At 34.7% G+C, this 19,672-nt stretch overlaps 1 protein-coding gene across 1 annotated transcript in view; it reads left to right on the top strand.

The window, feature by feature from the left end:
* The window catches only part of LOC145291527 (uncharacterized), a 1,250,821-nt gene that overhangs the window by 1,213,080 nt on the left and 18,069 nt on the right, over positions 1 to 19,672 (top strand). The window contains exons 111-114 of the mRNA XM_080137518.1: positions 3,194 to 3,343; positions 7,613 to 7,662; positions 10,348 to 10,515; positions 16,082 to 16,231. Of these exons, the coding sequence (XP_079993644.1) occupies positions 3,194 to 3,343; positions 7,613 to 7,662; positions 10,348 to 10,515; positions 16,082 to 16,231 (518 nt within the window). The remainder of the gene's footprint in view (positions 1 to 3,193; positions 3,344 to 7,612; positions 7,663 to 10,347; positions 10,516 to 16,081; positions 16,232 to 19,672) is intronic.

Genomic DNA, 19,672 nt, shown 5'->3' on the forward strand with positions numbered 1-19,672 from the left:
AAATTTGAATCCCACCACTGCTCACTGCCCTACCTTTCCATTCAGTGTTCGTTAACTTGGACACCTCCACTAATATGCAATGCATCATTGGTAGACAAGCTTGTCCAACAGTCAGAGACTTTGTGAAATTCATTAATTAGTCACATATTACATATTATGTAATACCGCATTTGTAAAATTTGTTATTTTTCTAGTAACCCTACTTTATGTCCTTTTTTGTCTATCAACCGGGAAAGAATGAATGTGCTGCATCTATGTTTGGATAAATATTGTGAATTTGTCACCCATCTCCCTCCTTTTCATCAATCTTCTTATAATGTAACTAAAACATGAAACTCCACTTCGACCCTTTTTCTTTTCAATCGCACTTAACACCTAACTGTTCTCAGCATCGTTCTGTCACATCTGGCCCACACTCTGATCTCCACCTGCTGAGGAGTCACTCTACAAAAAAATATTATACTTAGTGTAGGTGTAACCAATGCCGTACCAAAATGAGATGGACTATTTTATCCCCATCACATAAAAGAGGAAACAATGAATAAATAAAAATAACCAATAACCATGTATAAAAAACTGCAGCTCCATTTTATTTCTTCTTTATATATTTTCCCATTAAATCACCCCCCCCCCCCAACATACAGTATACATTCATTTAAATATCAGGTTGACAAGAAGGTTCTTGCGGAATTTTTAATTTTGATTTCAAATGATGTATTTTCAAATAAGTTTTTGTTATATTACCTTTACTTTATATATCATTTTAAAGAGCGTTTTTCATGCTATCAAATCGTTTAAATTACAATTCTGTCTTCTTTACGGAACGTTGAATACAAGATGGAAAAAACAAATTTGCAAAATTTTATTATTTCAATTCAAACTAGGTCAAAAAGCTGCGGAAACTGTTCGCAATATCAACAAGGCATTGGTTCAGGAATTACTACTGAATGTACAGCACAATGATGGTTTGAGAAATTTTGTGGTGCCGATGTGAGTCTTGAAGATGATGAGTGTAGTAGTCGGCCATCAGATGGTGATGCTTGACAACGATCAATTAAGAGCCTTCGTCGAAACCAATCTGCACGCAACTGATCAAGAACTTGTTTCTGAATTAGATGTAATGTATGCAACAATTTCCCACGACTTAAGAGAGATTGAAAAAACAAAAAAACTTGATAAATGGAGGCCTCACGGATAAAAGCCAAAAGAAACTCCATTATGAAGTGTCATTTTCCCTTCTTTTACGCAACAAGAACAACTCATTTCTTGATTGGGTTGTGACTTGTGAAGAAAAGTGGGTTCTTTACAACAACCAGCGATGCTCAGAGATACTGACAAAGCTCCATGAAACTTCCCAAAGCCAGAGTTGCACCAAAAGAAGATCATGCTGACTGTTTGGTGGTCTGCAGCCGGTCTCATCTATTACATTTTTTTGAATGCAGGCGAAACCATTATGGCGATGAAGTACTGTCAATAAATGGATGAAATGCATCAGAACTTTTGACAACAACATCCAGCATTAGTCAACAAAAAAAGCCCAATTCTCCTCCATGACAATGCCCGACTGCATGTTGCTAAACCAACCCTGCAGAAGTTGAACAAATTGGACTACGAAACTCTGCCTCATCCACCATGCTCTCCAGACCTCTCATCTAATGACCATCCTTTTCTCAAGCATCTCAACAACTTTCTGCTTGAGAAATTCTTCAAAAACCTAAGTAATATCAAAAACGCTTTCAGCGACTTCATCACCACCAGAACACAAGATTTTTACGTTACTGGCATAAATACACTTGTTTTGCATTAGCCAAAGTGTTTTGATTTCGATGATCTTTATTTTTATGATATTTTTGCATCGAAAAATTTTTAAAAAATATTCAATTCAAACCTAAAATTGAATACAAAGTTTAAGTAAAAGTAAAAACAACATCTAACAATTCAACAGGTTTAACTTTTAACATTTTCAGAATTTTGATAAAACAATTTTTGAACTTGATATATTTGGTTTAAATACAATGTTATTTTAAATATTTATCGTCATATATCATTGTAACCCTTTTTTATACGGGTATATTCACCAGTCACATGAGAGAGTTGCTATTTTTTCTTGATGGCTACGAAGTAGATGCTTGAAAACTGATCTCCGATGATAAAAGTCATGAAAAAAATACTTTTTTTCAGATTTGTTTTTTGAAATCAGAAAGTTAAGTCTGTAATCGATGAGATTAACTTGAAAAAAGTAAAAAATTGTGAAACTTATGGAATTTAGAGGTGAGGTGCAATCTCATAGATGTCTGCCAAATTAATTTTTTTATTTCTTTCAATTTATAAAAAAGTAGCCTTCATAGATTCATATTAGTTAAAAACAGTACGTTCATAAAAATTTGAAGAACACTCTGCCAACTTTTTTCCATTATTTTCGTCAGCTGCCTAGTGGAAATTGCGGGGTGGTAAATCAGAAGCACCTAAAATTTCTTTTCATGGCAATTGCTCGAGACGAGGTGTGAAGCTACTTGATGTAAGGAGCTAACAAGAATGAAAGATGATTGTCGCAAAGACAAGAGTCTTACTGACTTTAGTCTTGAAAATACCAAGCCTGTAGGTTGGAGGAAAACAGTGAGCAAGAAGAGAGTTCCACAACCTTGCAGTTCTTGGAAAGGAGTTATTGGAATATGAAGCTGTATTACAATGAGCTATTAAAACAATGAATTGATTGAGACCACTAGACCAATGAATTAAACAAACTGGAATGAAAGAAACAGAATATATCAGATGATTTGAATGTCTACTTCTATCTATTATGTCTTTGACTCTAAATACCTTTGTACTTATTTATTGCATTCAGACTTTAATGTATTCTTTGTTTAGTACTCATGTCTGTGACTCTCCCTTTGTGTATTATATTGTGTTCTACACTATATGTATATTGCAACTCTTTATGTTCAGCTTCAACAAACTGTTTATCTGTGAATAAATGTATATCCAACTTTTTCCCGGAAACCTTTTCTATTTTCCTGATTCTTTTCCAGCTCGTGCGTGTGTTATTCACAATTACAACAGATAAAATGGTGACTGAGGCATGTGCATTGATATAAAATGTAAAAGTTTGAATATAAAATATTCTTGCCTTTTCAGTGAGGAATTTGATTTAATTGATTTGATAAATTGGAATGTTTCTCTTTTAATATTTTAGAAAGTTGATTTCCAACAACACCGAGTGTGGGCCACGATTCAAAACAGAGACGAAAAGTTGTATCAAGGAAACGTGTCCTTCAGCTTGTGTCATTGGAGGCGTTAGCTATAACAATGGAGACTTGATCAGCCAAACAGCCTGTCAAGAATGGTATGTGTGTTAGCTATCAGGTTTTATTAGATTAACACTAAAAAATATTTGACCAAAAATGCAGCAAACATTTATATTATTGCTTTTTTTTCTTTTCTCTTTGCAAAATTTATTAATGTTTTTCAAAATAAAAACTAACACTTTTCCTCCACAAAACAACCAAACCAAACCAAACACCATGAATAAATATTTAAAAATATAGAGAACTTGAAGCATAAAATCTTTTTCCAAAATTACTGGATTCAGCATTAAATGGCTCAAAAAACGGTTGATATGTTGTAAAACAAAACAACCAAACCAAACACCATGAATAAATATTTGACGAGATAAAGAACTAGGAACATAAAGACTTTTCCCAAAAATTCTGGATTCAGAAACCGAAAACAGGTTGATATGTCGTAAAACCAAACAAGCAAATTAAAGTATATGATAGCAAAATGATCCTCCACTCATTTTCCAAAGTTCAATTGTTATTAAAAGTATAGATTGACTCGTATGTGATGATTCAAAATCTGCTCTTGACTAAATATATGGTTGCAAGTCTGAGATCTCAAATATTCACAAAAAGCATTTGCTATTAGCTTTAATCTCTCCTTTCACTTTTTTCAATACCCGTCCAAAACAGTACATTTTTTTATTTGCATAATTATCCTTTTTGTATGTGATTAAACGAATTTGATATTTTTTTATAAAATTTTGGATGCCAATGTGACTGCTCAGGCATTTTTTGTGCAGGTCAGTGCTTCTCCTTGGGGTAGTTGGCTTTTCAATCCTCCTTAGCAAGCTAGTGTCTAATAAATCTACTGTGTCTTACTTAAGGGGGCGGTTTGTTAGGAGTTTGTTTATGTTGGACTTGAAGATGTCCAAGTTGTAGTCAGGTGGGAAACAGGCAAGCGGCAGAGAGTTCCACTGGTGTGCACTTGTAAGAAAGAAGCTTTGTTCATGGAATCTACATTTGGGTTTAGGCACATAAAAAGTGGGGAAAATTATTGATAGTAGTTTCAGCCAGATGGATGTTTCTTGTGAAAGATTGGTGAGGGGGGACAAAGGATTGGAGTGTTATATATATCATTATTATTATTATTGTTGTTTGTTCTTGTTATTGTTGTTATTAAATCTTATTAAAAGTGATGCTTAGAGAGAGTTTTATTAAGAGGGATGTTGTGAGTCTTAGAGAGATGTTCGTGTTATGACAATTCATATATATAAAATGTTCATACTTAGAAGTGTTGATATGAGATGTAGAGTTCACATTGTCGATATGAGATATCGAGACGTGTATGTAAAGACATTTTAAAACACATGATTTTATATAAGACATATATAACAATTTTCACTTTACCTTTTGGTAGAATTACAACACAAAGACGACGTTTATAAAAACACATGATGGGTTTATTTCTTCTCCCGACCAGTCGTGGTTTTCATCATCAAGAATTCAAAGCTTCACATTCTAAGTTTCAAAAGTGACCGTCTCGCTTCTAGACGTTCGAATCCCAACTGCAGACTATCGTCTGTCGTCCTCAAACTCCCTCTGACTCTCCCTCAGTTTCTCTCTGCTTAACTCTAAAGTTTCTAACTATATCGAGAACTTCCCATTTTCCATGACGTCATACACATGTTAAAACATGTGTCTTCTTTCACGTGTTCTGGAAATGCGTGTCTAAAACTTTTTCCTTTGTTTACAAAAGGAATTTTAACCTATATTCCCAGTAACCTATATTTCCAATATGTTAAAAACATGTTTATTAAATTATCTTGTAGTTGCATTCTCTCAATTGAATTTTCATAAGAGAATTGACAACGCACATTCTTTTCTTAAAACTATTTTATCTCTAAGCTAAACAATGGTTTGTTTTTACATTCTATTTGCTAATTCTCTATCGTAATCTATTTCTAAACCTAAATTACGAGGTTCGAATTTCGTCTATTCTATTTCATTTTCATTTTAACTAAATCTCTCTTTTTTTATACTTACATGAAAAGGGGACAGCCTTTATCATGTAACAGGAGCTCAGACGAGCACCTGCCATGGAAATAACGATAAAACAAAGACAGGCTCGCAACGTCTCTTCTGTGGGAGAGAGGTTGCAGGGAAGAGAGAAGGGCATCCCCCACTAAGCCACGAAGTCTATTTTGTACTCTGTCAAGGCAGGATAGGCTGTTTTTAGCAGCTCCTTCCCAGATGTGGCAGCAGTACTCCATCCTTGGACGTACTTGGCTTTTATAAAGAGAGAGAATTGCATCAGTAGTGAGATATCTTCTGGAGCGGTAGAAGGAACCCACCATTTTCCCAGCGTCCCTGGCAACAGACTTGATATACGTGTTCCATTTTAGATCAGGAGTAAAGGTCAAACCCAGAAGCTTGTTAAAACATGGAGCCTCTCCAAGACGAGAGCCATCCATTTCAATTGATGCCAGATGAGGATCAGAGCGTTGATGATGTAAAGATAGAAGCTTGGTTTTGGATGCATTAAAAGTGACCAGCCACCTCTTCCCTCTTGTACCACGTGCTCAAGATCAGAGGAGAGAGAATTAGAGAGAACTTTGTCATTTACAGCCTTTGATGTGTTGCCATAGATGGTCGTGTCATCAGTATAGATATCAACGAATGATTTAAGTATGTGTTTTGGGAGATCATTCATGTAGATCAGGAAGAGAGTTGGACCCAGGATTGACCCCTGAGGGACTCCAGCATTAATACTGTAGGCCTCTGATTTCTGCCCATCAACCTCTACTCTTATGAGCCTATCGGAGAGAAATGATTTAATGATTGAGAAAACATTTCCAGTAATACCGTAGCTGGAAATCTTGTGAAGTAGGCCCTTATGCCATACCTTATCGAAGGCCTTCGATATGTCAAGAACAATTGCCCTGGAAAGGAAGCCTTTGTCAAGAGATTCACTAATCCTGTGTGATATAACCGTTAGCACATCTGCTGTAGATCTTGCAGAGCGGAAACCATATTGTGTGTCACTAAGAAGGTTGTTTCTGTTGAGATGGTTGACTACTTCTTTATTTAATATGGATTCCAACAACTTACTCATGACACACAGGAGACTTATTGGTCTGTACTGAGATGGAGATGACTTTTCACTTGAATTCTTAAATACAGGGCATACTGATGAGGTTTTCCAGGGTGTTGGAAAGCACTTCTCCTTAAGGCAACGCTTAAACAGTTTTGTAAGTATGGGGGTAAGTTCTGGTTGGAGCTTTTTCAGCACTATAACTGGAATGCCATCAGGGCCAGTTGCTTTACTGGAATCAAGGTTCTTGATTAGCTTGGCGACCTCACGCACAGATATTTGTATGTTGCATAGCGTGTTGTCTGTTATAGGAGGAAATACAAGCAGTTGATGGTCATTGTCGCATAGGGTAGAATTAGCTGCAAAGTTCTTTGCAAATAGTCTGGCCTTGTCTGACGCTGACGAGATGACCTCAGGTCCATTCATGATAGTTGGGATAGAACGCACACTTCTGTTCAAGATCCTGTTTGCTATTTGCCAGAACTGATGGGAACCAAGCCGCTGCTCAGCTACTTTGGATTTAACAGACTGAGCATATAGTTCTCTTGCATGTTTTATTACTCTTTTACAGTAGTTGCTGGCAGTCCTGAAAGCAGCTTTAGTCTCAGTACATCTATTACGTTGGTAACTATGGAAAAAGTGATTTCTGTGCGCGATGGCAGCAGCACATTCAGGGGAGAACCGAGGCTGGCTGTTAGGTTTTTGTTGGAATTTTTTCGATGGTATGAATCGGTCTATGCCTATAATTAACCATGCGGTCAGATCTGATACTATAGAGGACACATCCTTTTTAAACATGGAATGCAGAGGTAGGTCAGATATGAATGTACGGAAGCTATCCCAGTCAGCCATAGAGTATCGATATACAGTACGGTGGAGAGGTACGTCTGAAGACTTATTATATTTCATTTTTATCTTAACTGCTACAACAGAGTGGTCAGAGGATTCCAGAGGAGATAGAACGGAACATGAACACAGCTCAGGAGAAGTTGTTAAGAAAAGGTCTAGAAGGCTTGCATATTGACCGGGTGTATCGAGTACGCAGGTGGGTTCGTGAACAATCTGAGTGAGGTCATAGGCAATGGCAAAATCGTGACAAAACCTCCCCTCGTCATCGGTTTTATTTGAGTTTGTTTTCAATAAAAACAAATACACACAAATACAAACAAATACACACAAATACAGATACAAACACACACGCACACTCATATGTTCATTTTGTTTGTTTTTTTTTTTGTTTTAGCCGTTGCAAGAATTTCCGACAATATTGTACAGAAGTTATTGGTTCTAAAGGTAAATTCTAAATTATTTACATATATCTGTCTGTGGAAACTATGAATTTAAATACTATATAAGATATGTGTTTTTATTAGCCTGAAAATAATATGAGAATGTTTTAAGTTTTTTAATGGCAAACAATTTATTAGGTTGGTGCAAAACTAATATTGTTTTTATATACATAGTTGAACATCAAAAAACAAGATTATTTTTGCACCAACCCAATACGATATTCTATCAGGATGATTCTATTCATTTGTTATTAATTTTTAAAGTAAGCTCCCCTTTATTTTTTTTTTTTTAACTCTTATTGAATTGATAATGTGAAATGCCAGAATGATATGTTGGTTCTGCGAGATTAACATCAGAGGTGTGAGTTCTGTAATTGATTTAATTTGAATAAAATAAAATATGTATAAGATACATTTGAAAGCCAAATCAAAACGCAATATTATGAAAATAAATATTTATTTGTTTGAAATTTATAATTTCAAACAAATATGTATATACAGTCCTGGTCAAAATCATAAGACCACTTAAGAAAGTAAGCGTTTACGCATAATATCGACTTTTTAATCAAACAAATGGTTGAAACCATTGCCAAAAGGGAAAATATGATGGAAAAAAAATGAAATCTGCTTCATTCAAAACCTTAACCCTTATCTAATAATTATTTTTTAAAAAACAAACATTTTCACCTGGTTAAAATGATAAGACCACTTTAATAAAATCGGCTAGTTTTGAAAAAATGAATACGGGAAGCTTTCTATGTTACTAAAAGAAACTTGTTAGTGGATAAAAAAGATCTTACTAAATTATAAATGGCAAAAGGGGAAAACCATTATCAGAGTTTGAAAGAGAAAGGATTTTTGAGCTTAATCGGGGTGGACTCTCCCATAGATCCATTGCAAACGAAGTCAATCGTAGCAAAACAGTCATCACAAATTTTTTAAGAAATCCAGATCAATATGGGCACAAAAAGAGTCCAGGTCGACCAAAAAAAATAACCCCATCACTGGATCGCCGTATCAGAAGTTTAAAACTCCAGTATGAGCTCAAGTCGATTGAAAAGCCAAACAGCAGCAGAATGTAATCCTAAAACCATCAGAAGCCATCTGAAAATGAAGGGTTTCAATCATTTAAAGCGACTGCAGAAACCACGTCTTCTTGAACAGCACAAAACTAACCGACTTAAATATGCCGCCAAATACCAGACTTGGGATGAAGAGAAGTGGGAAAATGTAATTTTCTCCAATGAGAAAAAGTTTAATCTAGATGGTCCAGATGGATTTCAATACTATTGGCATGATAAAAATTTGCCCAAAGAGACTTTTTCAACTCGGCATAGATCTTTAATGATCTGGGTGCTTTCTCGTCAGCTGGGACCCTAAAGTTGCAAGTAGTGAAAGGCCAGCAAACATCATTTAAGTACATTTCAATGCTTGAAAATGCTTCTATCAGCACTGAAGGTCCACGGCTGTGTGGAAGAAATTAGATTTTCCAGCAAGACAACGCTGCGATACACACTTCTCGACAAGCACGAGAATACTTTTCTTCAAATTATATAGAATTGTTAGATCATCCAACATATTCTGCAGACCTCAATCCCATTGAAAATCTTTGGGGATGGATGGCAAAAGAAGTGTTCAAGGATGGAACCCAGTATGATTCAATAAAGGAACTTTCTGATTCAGTTTTTAGTACATGGGATAAAATTCCTTCGCAACTGATAAAAAACTTAGTCGCAAGCATACCGAAGAGAATTTTTGAAGTAATTCGTAATAATGGAGGCTATACTAAATACTGAGACCCTTTTTAGTAATTTATAATTGCCTTTTGTTAGATAAACTATCAGTGGTATTATCATTTTGACCAGGTGAAAATGTTTGTTTTTTAAAAAAATAATTATTAGATCAGGGTTAAGGTTTCGAATGAAACAGATTTCATTTTTTTCCATCATATTTTCCCTTTTGGCAATGGTTTCAACCATTTGTTTGATTAAAAATTCGATAATATGCGTAAACGCTTACTTTCTTAAATGGTCTTAGGATTTTGACCAGGACTATATATATATATATATATATATATATGTCATTCACATACAGTACCGTTTCGCTGTTTCACAGCTCATCAGTGCGGCTAGACAAACACTTACCTCAAGCCAGGATCGAAACCCGACCGCCCAAACGGCTATTGCTATGCGGGCAGAGAATTAACAATGTTTTGACATTGTCCAAATACCTGTGAATTAAATAAAGAGTCCCCTTCAAAAAAACTGTAAAGATTCCTGAGTTCTGTAAGATGCACCTAAAGAAAATCATGTTACATTGCCTGAGACATTGTGAAAATAACGTTTAAAATAAGAAGAGTAGTCTGAATACTCCAAATAATAATTTTCAATCCTCAACTGAAACATTTCAAAATATAAAAACAAAGCAAGTTTTTATTACAATATACATTTTTTTTTAAATGAATTTTCATAAAATCAAATGTAACATTATAAATAGAATTCTGTAGCTGTTCTTGACTTATGAATGACAGAATCAGTTAACAGTAAATCAAAAAGCAGAAAATACAAAAATATTAGAATTATTTTCATAACTTTTTTTGCTATTACATATTATTTGAAAGTATTTCTTTTTTATACTGAGAATTTTAAGTAAGAATTTGGATTCATTCTTTAACAAATATATTCTTCAGTTAATGGAGGTTGGTCATCCTGGTCAACATGGAGTGTTTGTAGCCGAAGTTGTGGAGGTGGACGTCAATGGAGAGTGCGAACATGTTCTAATCCAGTAACTCGTTGTAATGGAATCTTGTGCCAAGGAAAATCTTTTGACATTGCAGAGTGTAACACTCAGATACCTTGTAAGTATCGCAAACCTAAGTTGCTTTCATGTTTTATTTTTAAGCATGCGTTCATGCAATAGTTTCCCACTCTTTGTTATGTATTTCTATTATTATTGCATTCTCAAAATCTTTCAAGTTGTGCTGCATCGTATCATCCTGCTCTCCACATTTGCAGATGGTCGTTTTCTTTTTAGCCTCATCTGGTCAGTGCAGCTTTTGATCACCTCATTCTCATTTGGTTGAGTATCTTTCATTGGATTCTAAGCCAGGAGGGAGGAATTTAGAAAAAGGGATTCATATGTAAGTAGGAAAGGCAAAGCATTCTGTAAAACCCTCTTGTTCACAAACGCAGTCTAATCTCTTCCTGAGATATTATTAGGTGCTCAACATGACTGAGGAAGCTCCTTTGACCATTGGTTTATGCCCATGAAGAAGATGGCGTTCATCACTGATAGTCTTTCTTATTCCTTTTCGACTGACGATTTCCTGTCTTGTATCTTTTATCCAGTGAAAATACTTTAATTTTGAAAAAAAACATATATGTGCTTTAGAGACTGTAGCAATAAATTAATACAGATGTGAAAACATGTAAACATACTTAATATGTATATGGTGAAATTATGGTGAAATTATGGAGAAATTATGGTGAAATTATGGAGAAATAAGTTGTGTGTGAAGAAAACTAAAAATTGTTTTTAAGATACACTTTTGCTACCTTCAGTTTAGAATTATAACTTGACAATGTGACAAGTTTTTTTTTGTTTTACATGAATTTGTAGAATAGAAAGACAAAGTCTCATTCAAACTTAGGATTAATCTAATAATATATGGTTTTTATAGAATAAATCTCACCTGTGAAAAGAGGAGGAATGATGTGGAAAGTAAAGGAGTAGAAAAGAAAGACGTCTCATTCTAACATTTAAAACAACTTTATTGAATCATCTTTATTGATGGGTTAATAAAAAAGGAATGGAAAAGAGAAGAGAGTTCGTAATGAAATAAACCCATGCATATGGATGAAGACAAAAAGATTAGAAAGTTCATGTGGTATTAGATGAATGTCTCATTAGCAGTGGAGAGAAAATCATTGAAAAAGGAAGTGTTCATTTATGAAGACCGAAGAAGTCAGGACCATATATGTATGTGTGTGCATGCGTGTGTGTGTTATACTAAGTCCATGGTACTTTTTATCAAACCCCAGGGCCAGATGGATGCACCCCAAGACAGATTGGAGTTGAAAGAAATGAGAGCTCGCTTTGATCTCCTAATTGGGAAAAAGAGGAAGTAACCTGTGCATTAACCCTTTTTATCAACTTCTATAATGTATTCATCTTCTCTTAGAGATCACTATGAGGAAAATTGAATGCTTGTACCAATCAGTACCGAGCTTATAAACCAAAGACAGTCTCAGAATTGTAAATTGTAAGCTATCACTGCTGCTGTGGTCGTCTGTAATCACTAATGCTACTACAAATCAACAACATTTTAATCAATAATAAATACCCCAAAACGAACTAATGTAATTTGAAATATTAATAAAATTGTTACGGTTTAAAATGATTCATTTGACATAATGGTTAGTGTTCACTAATGAGCAGGAAGATAGGGTTCAATCCTTAGTTGAGTTATACTAAAGATTAAAAAACTGTACTTGATGCCCTCTTCTAAGCACTCGGCATTATAAAGTGAGGATCACATATTTAGGGTTATCCTGGGAAAAATGTGGTGTCATCCTTTGCATTTCTGTATAGTAGCCAATGAAAATGGAGAAAAAAGTACACATTTTTTATTAAAAAAGAACTTTAACATTTTTTTGTTCACTTCTCAACAGGAAACAACTGTGCCTGATTAATATTATATAATAGTATGAAAATATGTTCAGTTCAAAGTCAATGAATAAAAACTGAAAGGAAGATTAAATATGGACAGTATACAAGGACGTGTGCAGTATATAAGGACATGTGTGCAGTATATAAGGACATGTGTGCAGTATATAAGGACATGTGTGCAGTATACAAGGACATGTGTGCAGTATATAAGAACATGTGTGCAGTATATAAGGACATGCATGCAGTATACAAGGACATGCGTGCAGTATACAAGGACATGCGTGCAGTATACAAGGACATGCGTGCAGTATACAAGGACATGCGTGCAGTATATAAGGACATGCGTGCAGTATATAAGGACATGCGTGCAGTATATAAGGACATGTGTGCAGTATATAAGGACATGTGTGCAGTATATAAGGACATGTGTGCAGTATATAAGGACATGTGTGCAGTATATAAGGACATGCGTGCAGTATATAAGAACATGTGTGCAGAACAGGAGATTTTGTTGATTTGATCATGTTTAAAAAATGGATGGAAGTGTTTGGGTTAGTAAATGTAATACAGTTGAGGTAGCAAGGTCGGTTTGACAGGAGAAAGCTAAGGAAAACATGCGAAGGTGTGATTTGAGAGAAAGACAGATAAATATAGACCTGTTCAGAGATAGTTTATAAGTTAATTTCTAAAAGCTGTCCAAAACTTGCCAGCATGTAGGACAAATATTAAACGAATTATTATTATTTTATTTTTTGTTGTCGTTGTTGATGATGATGACAACGATTTTGGCAGAAAAAAGTTTGTTTTTTTTGTTTTTTTTTTACAGGTCTCTGTTATTAATAGATAATGCTAAGAAGTATTTGTTTTATGGCATATCAATCCTTTTTCACTTACACAACAGTGTGATTATGTATGGAAGTGAAATCTGGCCAGTGAGGGTTGAGTCTATGTGTTACATGAAGAGAAATAATATGAGTATGATATGATAGATGTGTAATGTGAGTGTTAAAGAGAAGTTTAGATCTGATGACTTCAGAGGAAGATTAAATCTGAACATTATAGGGATATGTGTGCAGAAAAATAGACATTCAAAAAATAGATGAGTTCACAGGAAGGCGAATGCCAAGGAAAATGTGAAAGAAAGTGATAAGAATAGACTTAAGACCTTGGCAGAGATAAAATAGTTTGGAAGTTCATTTGTAAAAGCCACCCAACGCACGTCATGTAAAACAGAATATTGATGATGATGTTAAAGTCAATTTTGAAATATTTTCTTGATACAATGAATTCTTTATTGACAACTTTTGATGAATTCAACAAAAGTAATACAAAACAAAAGTTAATGGTTTAAAAGAAAGCATTAAATTTTGTTCAATTCTGTTCAATTCATCAAAAGTTCCTGGACACAAATAAAATGAAATTCCTCTCTAAAATTTCAACCGACAATGATTTTACCATATGTAATAATTTCCTATGTGAATGTCTTAACAAATCAGATTTTTGTTAAACATCAAAAAAATAAATAACTAAAATGAATCAACAATTTATTTATTACTTTCAGCACATGAAAGTTTATATAGTCTGAATGAGGGTTTCTTTTCAGTGCTTAAATAAAGTGCCTTTTTAAATATTTAAATAAAATATGGTGGTTGTCTAGAATTCGCCCTATATTAAAAAAACAAAAATACATACATATATATAAACTAACATAAAAAAAACCCTAACCTAGATTTAAAACAGATCAAGAAACTAGATATCCAGGCTAAATAGAGCACACACAAAGGAACAGGTCAACCATAGGTCAAATAAGCCTTTGTCCAATAAGTGCATGCTCATTGGCTGATAGGAAGGGCGCGGTGGATACTAGAAAGCTGATTGGCTAACTAAAATCTCAATAGAAGATGCGTATATAAAAACAACAAACAACCACAAAATTCGCGCATAAGCCTGAAGAATTCTAGAGTGGATGAAATGCGGAATATTCAGTGTAGCTTAATCGCCATATATATTTTATAACTTACTAACTAGCTCTACCTACGTATTGAGCACTTTTGAAGTAAATACTTAAAGTCTACGCATAAATTTATACTTTCGTATATTAATTTTATGTGAGTAAGTTAAGTAGTTATATATATATATATATGTTTGTGTGTTGGGATGATTAATCAGAATCAGAAATGTCGGAATATTGTCGGGTATCTAAATTGGAAAAATTTATACCTATTTTCCAAAGCCCAAAACAATTCTTTTTATCGTTCTTTTTTACTTTGCTTTTATTGAAAACTCATCTTTCCACAGCTAGTATTAATGATTAAATGATAAATATTTATTGATTTCAAACTACCAATACAAGTAAAATCGATAGGTCATATCCATAATTGTAGTTTTACATTTTCAAAAATATCTGCACATATTATACAAAAAATATTTTATATTTAGAAATCTAAAAAGAATCAGAATCAATAATTTCCCGGAATCGGAAATTTAGAACAGAATTAGTCAGTAATTGTATTGGAATCAGGAAAAATATGGGAATTGTCCCATCACATATATATATATATATATATATATATATATATATATATATAGATGTTTTTATTTGTTTTTGTTAGCGATACTCTTTGAATGAATTCAATTATTTATATGAAAGTGCATTTTTCCCTAAATGCGAGTTGGCAATAATTTTCCCTTTGACCAATTTGATATCCCTTAAATAGGGAGCGACATATATATATTATTTTTAAAATATAATTATCCACTTATATTTTAAAAATAATATATATATATATATATATATATATATACTAACAGGGAGACTCGGCGTTGCCCAGGATTGAATGATGATCAACGAATGTTTCACACTCTCATATTTTTATTGTCATCGAAATCAGTGAAATTGCCTGTTTTTCAATTAAATTGATTGATTGCCTGCTCTAGTTGGGAACCCATCGTGGTGCACTGGGGAGAAACTTCACTTACTTCCCTGCAGTGACTTAGTCCACAATACATTGTAGTCTACAGAGAACCTACTGTTGATTTGATAAAATTATTTTTTATACATATTAAAATTTTAAATGCAAAAGTCAAGTGTCATGCTTCAATTGTGCTCTAAACAGAAACATTAATTTCAAATGCACCCCTGTCATATCAAAGAACCTACTGTTGATTTTATATGTTGGGCCTTTCTACTTGTGCAGTAATAAAATTTCTCAAATGCACTTGTTGCTGTGTTAACTTTGGTCAAAATTGCCTGTACCATATTTCAATTATCGATTATCGATACTTATTGAATACATTCTGATCCTAAACCTATGTAAGAACACTCTTAGGCACATAAAGTACCTTTGTGTGAAATTTCATAAAAATTGGCCCAGCTATTTTCGAGTCCGTAGGGAACTCTCTCTCTCTCTCTCTCACACACATACACGAAGTTCTTTTTATATAATAGTAGAGATATATATCCTATCACTCAAAAGTTAACAAATAAAAAAAATGCTAAACAAATCCATTTCAAGTACTTAGAGAAATTAAGAAATCAAATTTATTTTCACATTTTTTTCTTTTTACTTTCTATACCAATTTATGTTTATTTTTCTTTTCTTTTTTCTCTTCTTTAAAACTTTTCGGTTTTCTTTCTCTCTTTCTTATTTCATTTACTTAAATGTTATTTTATATGAATTTTATTTTTGTGAGAACACTGGCAAAGTATAATTTTTTGACAGGATGATGCTTTATATTTTGCATTCCTTTTGTAGGTTGTGTCCAATCAGAATGGTCACGATGGAGTGAGTGTAGCAAGACATGTGGCCTTGGTATCAGAAAAAGACGCCGTAACACCGCAACCAGAATCGAATGTAACTCACAGCGTGAAGAAACTGAGACGTGCCACTTGCCACCTTGTGGATGTAAAGTCTTATGTTTTTTTTATTTACTCTAAACTTACATATGTCTATGAATAAGATTTAATGCAAATTTGAAACATTTGAATTTTTAAATAAGATGTTTTGCCCATATTATGACCCCTAAAAATACTTTAAAATACTCAAATGAAACTGAAAATTGAGGAATATTTCTTAATTGATGTCTAATACCTATTGTTAAAATTTCACAAATCTTGGAGATATTTCAATTTTCACAAACGGCTTCTATCTTCTTTTTATGCTTTTTTCATTAAACTAAATAATCTAAATGTATGGCACAATCATGCTGATACATCAGTTTTCGCCAGATCACTGAAGTTAAGCAACATTGAGCTGGGCCAGTACCAGATGGGTGACCATTTGGTAAGGCTAGGCGCTCTATGTACCTTCTGGGAAGGTTGGGCATGGGGCCAGCACCCTCACCCTGTAAAAAGAACTCCTCGCTACAAAAGCATCTACAAAAAGTTGTAGATGGCCTATGCCCCTCCAGGGGCTCAAGGGCTATGGATTGAAATAATCTAAATATAGCCAATATTTGGAGCCTTTACTCATAACTGCTGTATTCCAAAATTCATTATGAGCAGAGTGGATCCTGTACATTCAAATATATAAACATCCATGTTTAAAAAGGAAGTGTCCTCTATAGTATCAGATCTGACCGAATGGTTAATTGTAGGCATAGACCAATTCATACCATCTAAAAAATTCCAATAAAAACCTAACAGCCAGCCATGGTTCTCCCCAGAATGTGCTGCTGCTATCGCGCAACGAAATCACTTTTTCCATAGCTACCAACGTAATAGATACACTGAGACTAAAGCTGCTTTCAGGACTACCAGCAACCACTGTAAAAGAGTAATAAAACATGCAAGAGAGCTATATGCCTAGTCTGTTAAATCCAAGGTAGCTGATCAGCGGCTTGGTTCCCACCAGTTTTGGCAAATAACAAATAGGATCCTGAACAGAAGTATGCGTTCTATCCCAACCATTATCAATGGACCAGAGGTCATCTCGTCAGCGTCAGACAAGGCCAAACTATTTGCAAAGAACTTTGCAGCTAATTCTACCCTATGCAACGAAGGTCATCAACTCCCCATATTTCCTCCTATAACACAGAACATGCTAGGTAACATACAAATATCCGTGCATGAGGTCGCCAAGCTAATCAAGAACCTTGATTCCAGTAAAGCAACTGGCCCTGATGGCATCCCAATTACAGTGTTAAAAAAGCTTCAACCAGAACTTGCTCCCATACTTACAAAACTATTTAAGCGCTGCCTTAAGGAGAAGTGCTTTCTGACTCCCTGGAAGACCTCATCAGTATGCCCTGTATTTAAGAATTCAGGTGATAAGTCATCTCCCTCTCAGTACAGACTAATAAGTCTCCTGTGTGTTATGAGTAAGTTGCTGGAATCCATATTAAATAGAGAAATAGTCAACCACCTCAGCAGGAATAACCTTCTTAGTGACACACAATATGGTTTCCACTCTGCAAGATCTACCGCAGATGTGTTGACGGTTATATCCGCCATATCTCTTGACAAAGGCTTCCTTTCTAGGGCAATTGCTCTTGACATATCAAAGGCCTTGGATAAGGGCCTATTTCTCAAGATTTCCAGCTACGGTATAACTGGAAATGTTTTCTCAATCATTAAATCATTTCTCTCTGATAGGCTCATAAGAGTAGTGGTAGATGGACAAAAATCGGAGGCCTGCAATATAAATACTGGAGTCCCTCAGGGGTCAATCCTGGGCCCAACTCTCTTCCTGATCTACATCAATGACCTCCCTAAACAAATACTTAAATCATTCGTTGACATCTATGCTGATGACACGACCATCTACGGCAACACATCAAAGACTGTAAATGACAAAGTTCTCTCTGATTCTCTCTCCTCTGATCTCGAGCGCATGGTTCAGTGGGGGAAGATGTAGCTGGTTACCTTTAATGCATCCAAAACCAAACTCCTATTCTTACATCATCAACGCTCTGATCCCCATCTGGCATCAATTGTGATGGATGGCTCTCGTCTGGGTGAGGCCCCATGTTTTGACAAGCTTCTGGGTTTGACCTTTACTCCTGATCTGAAATGGAACACGTACATCAAGTCTGTTGCCAAGGTCGCTGGAAAGATGGTGGGATCCTTCTACCGCTCCAGAAGATATCTCACTACTGATGCAATTCTCTATCTATATAAAAGCCAAGTACGTCCAAGGATGGAATACTGTTGCCATATCTGGGCAGGAGCTGCTAAAAACAGCCTATCCTGCCTTGACAGAGTACAAAATAGAGTTTGTGGCTTAGTGGGGGATGCCCTTTTCTCTACCCTGCAACCTCTCTTCCACAGAAGAGACGTTGCGAGCCTATCCTTGTTTTATCATTATTTCCATGGCAGGTGCTCATCTGAACTCCAATCTGTGGTCCCCCCTTGCCAATCTTTCACAAAAAACACCCGTCTAGCTGAATCCACTGTGAAAAATTTCCCCCACTCTATATCTGTGCCTAAGTCAAAACGCGGATTCCATGAACAAAGCTTCTTTCTTAGAACTGCACGACTGTGGAACTCTGTTCCGTCTGCCTGCTTCCCACCAGACTACAACTTGGATGTCTTCAAGTCCAACGTTAACAAATTCCTAATGAACTGCCCCCTTAAGTAAACACTTCATCAAATCTCCACACTAACGTAATGTACTTGCAATAACCCTTATCCCTGAGTGGCTTCCGGGCCTTGATAAGTGGTGATCACTGTGAAAAAAAAAAAAAATCCACATATACCTAGCTTTATATAAAGAAAGGTTAGTTTCTCAATTTGATTTTGGCTTGAATATTTTGCAGTTCACTTTTTTCAGTTTTATTTTTTAGCAGATCTTACTCTTATATCATTTTTACATAATTGTATTAAGTTTAAAAGTTTATTTCAAAATATCTTCGTTTTGATCGATTAGCACAATCGATGTGAGTCGCATGTTGGTCATACATTTAATTGTAAAGGAGTAACTGCTATAAATTTAAATTGTATAATAGTACATTCCATTAATTTAAATTGTAGAGTAATAGATGCCATTAATTTAAATTGTAAAGTAGTAGATGCCATTAATTTAAATTGTAGAGTAATAGATGCCATTAATTTAAATTGTAAAGTAATAGATGCCATTAATTTAAATTGTAAAGTAGTAGATGCCATTAATTTAAATTGTAAAGTAGTAGATGCCATTAATTCAAATCAAAGCTTTCACAAAAAAAGATTTTAAAAATTAAAAAAAAAAAAAAAGAAACTGGCTCAAGCTTCATCAGATACAAGACATTTTTTATACTGAAGAGTCACTTTTAAGGCTCAACAGCCACTTGAGCATCAGTGATGAACAAGACCCTGAGAGGATTGGAAACAATGGATGAAATAGGCAGGATTTGATTATTAATAGGAC

This window comes from Euprymna scolopes, chromosome 12 (genome assembly GCF_053919585.1).
Source record: "Euprymna scolopes isolate OS-2025 chromosome 12, ASM5391958v1, whole genome shotgun sequence".
Lineage (NCBI taxonomy): Eukaryota > Metazoa > Mollusca > Cephalopoda > Sepiida > Sepiolidae > Euprymna > Euprymna scolopes.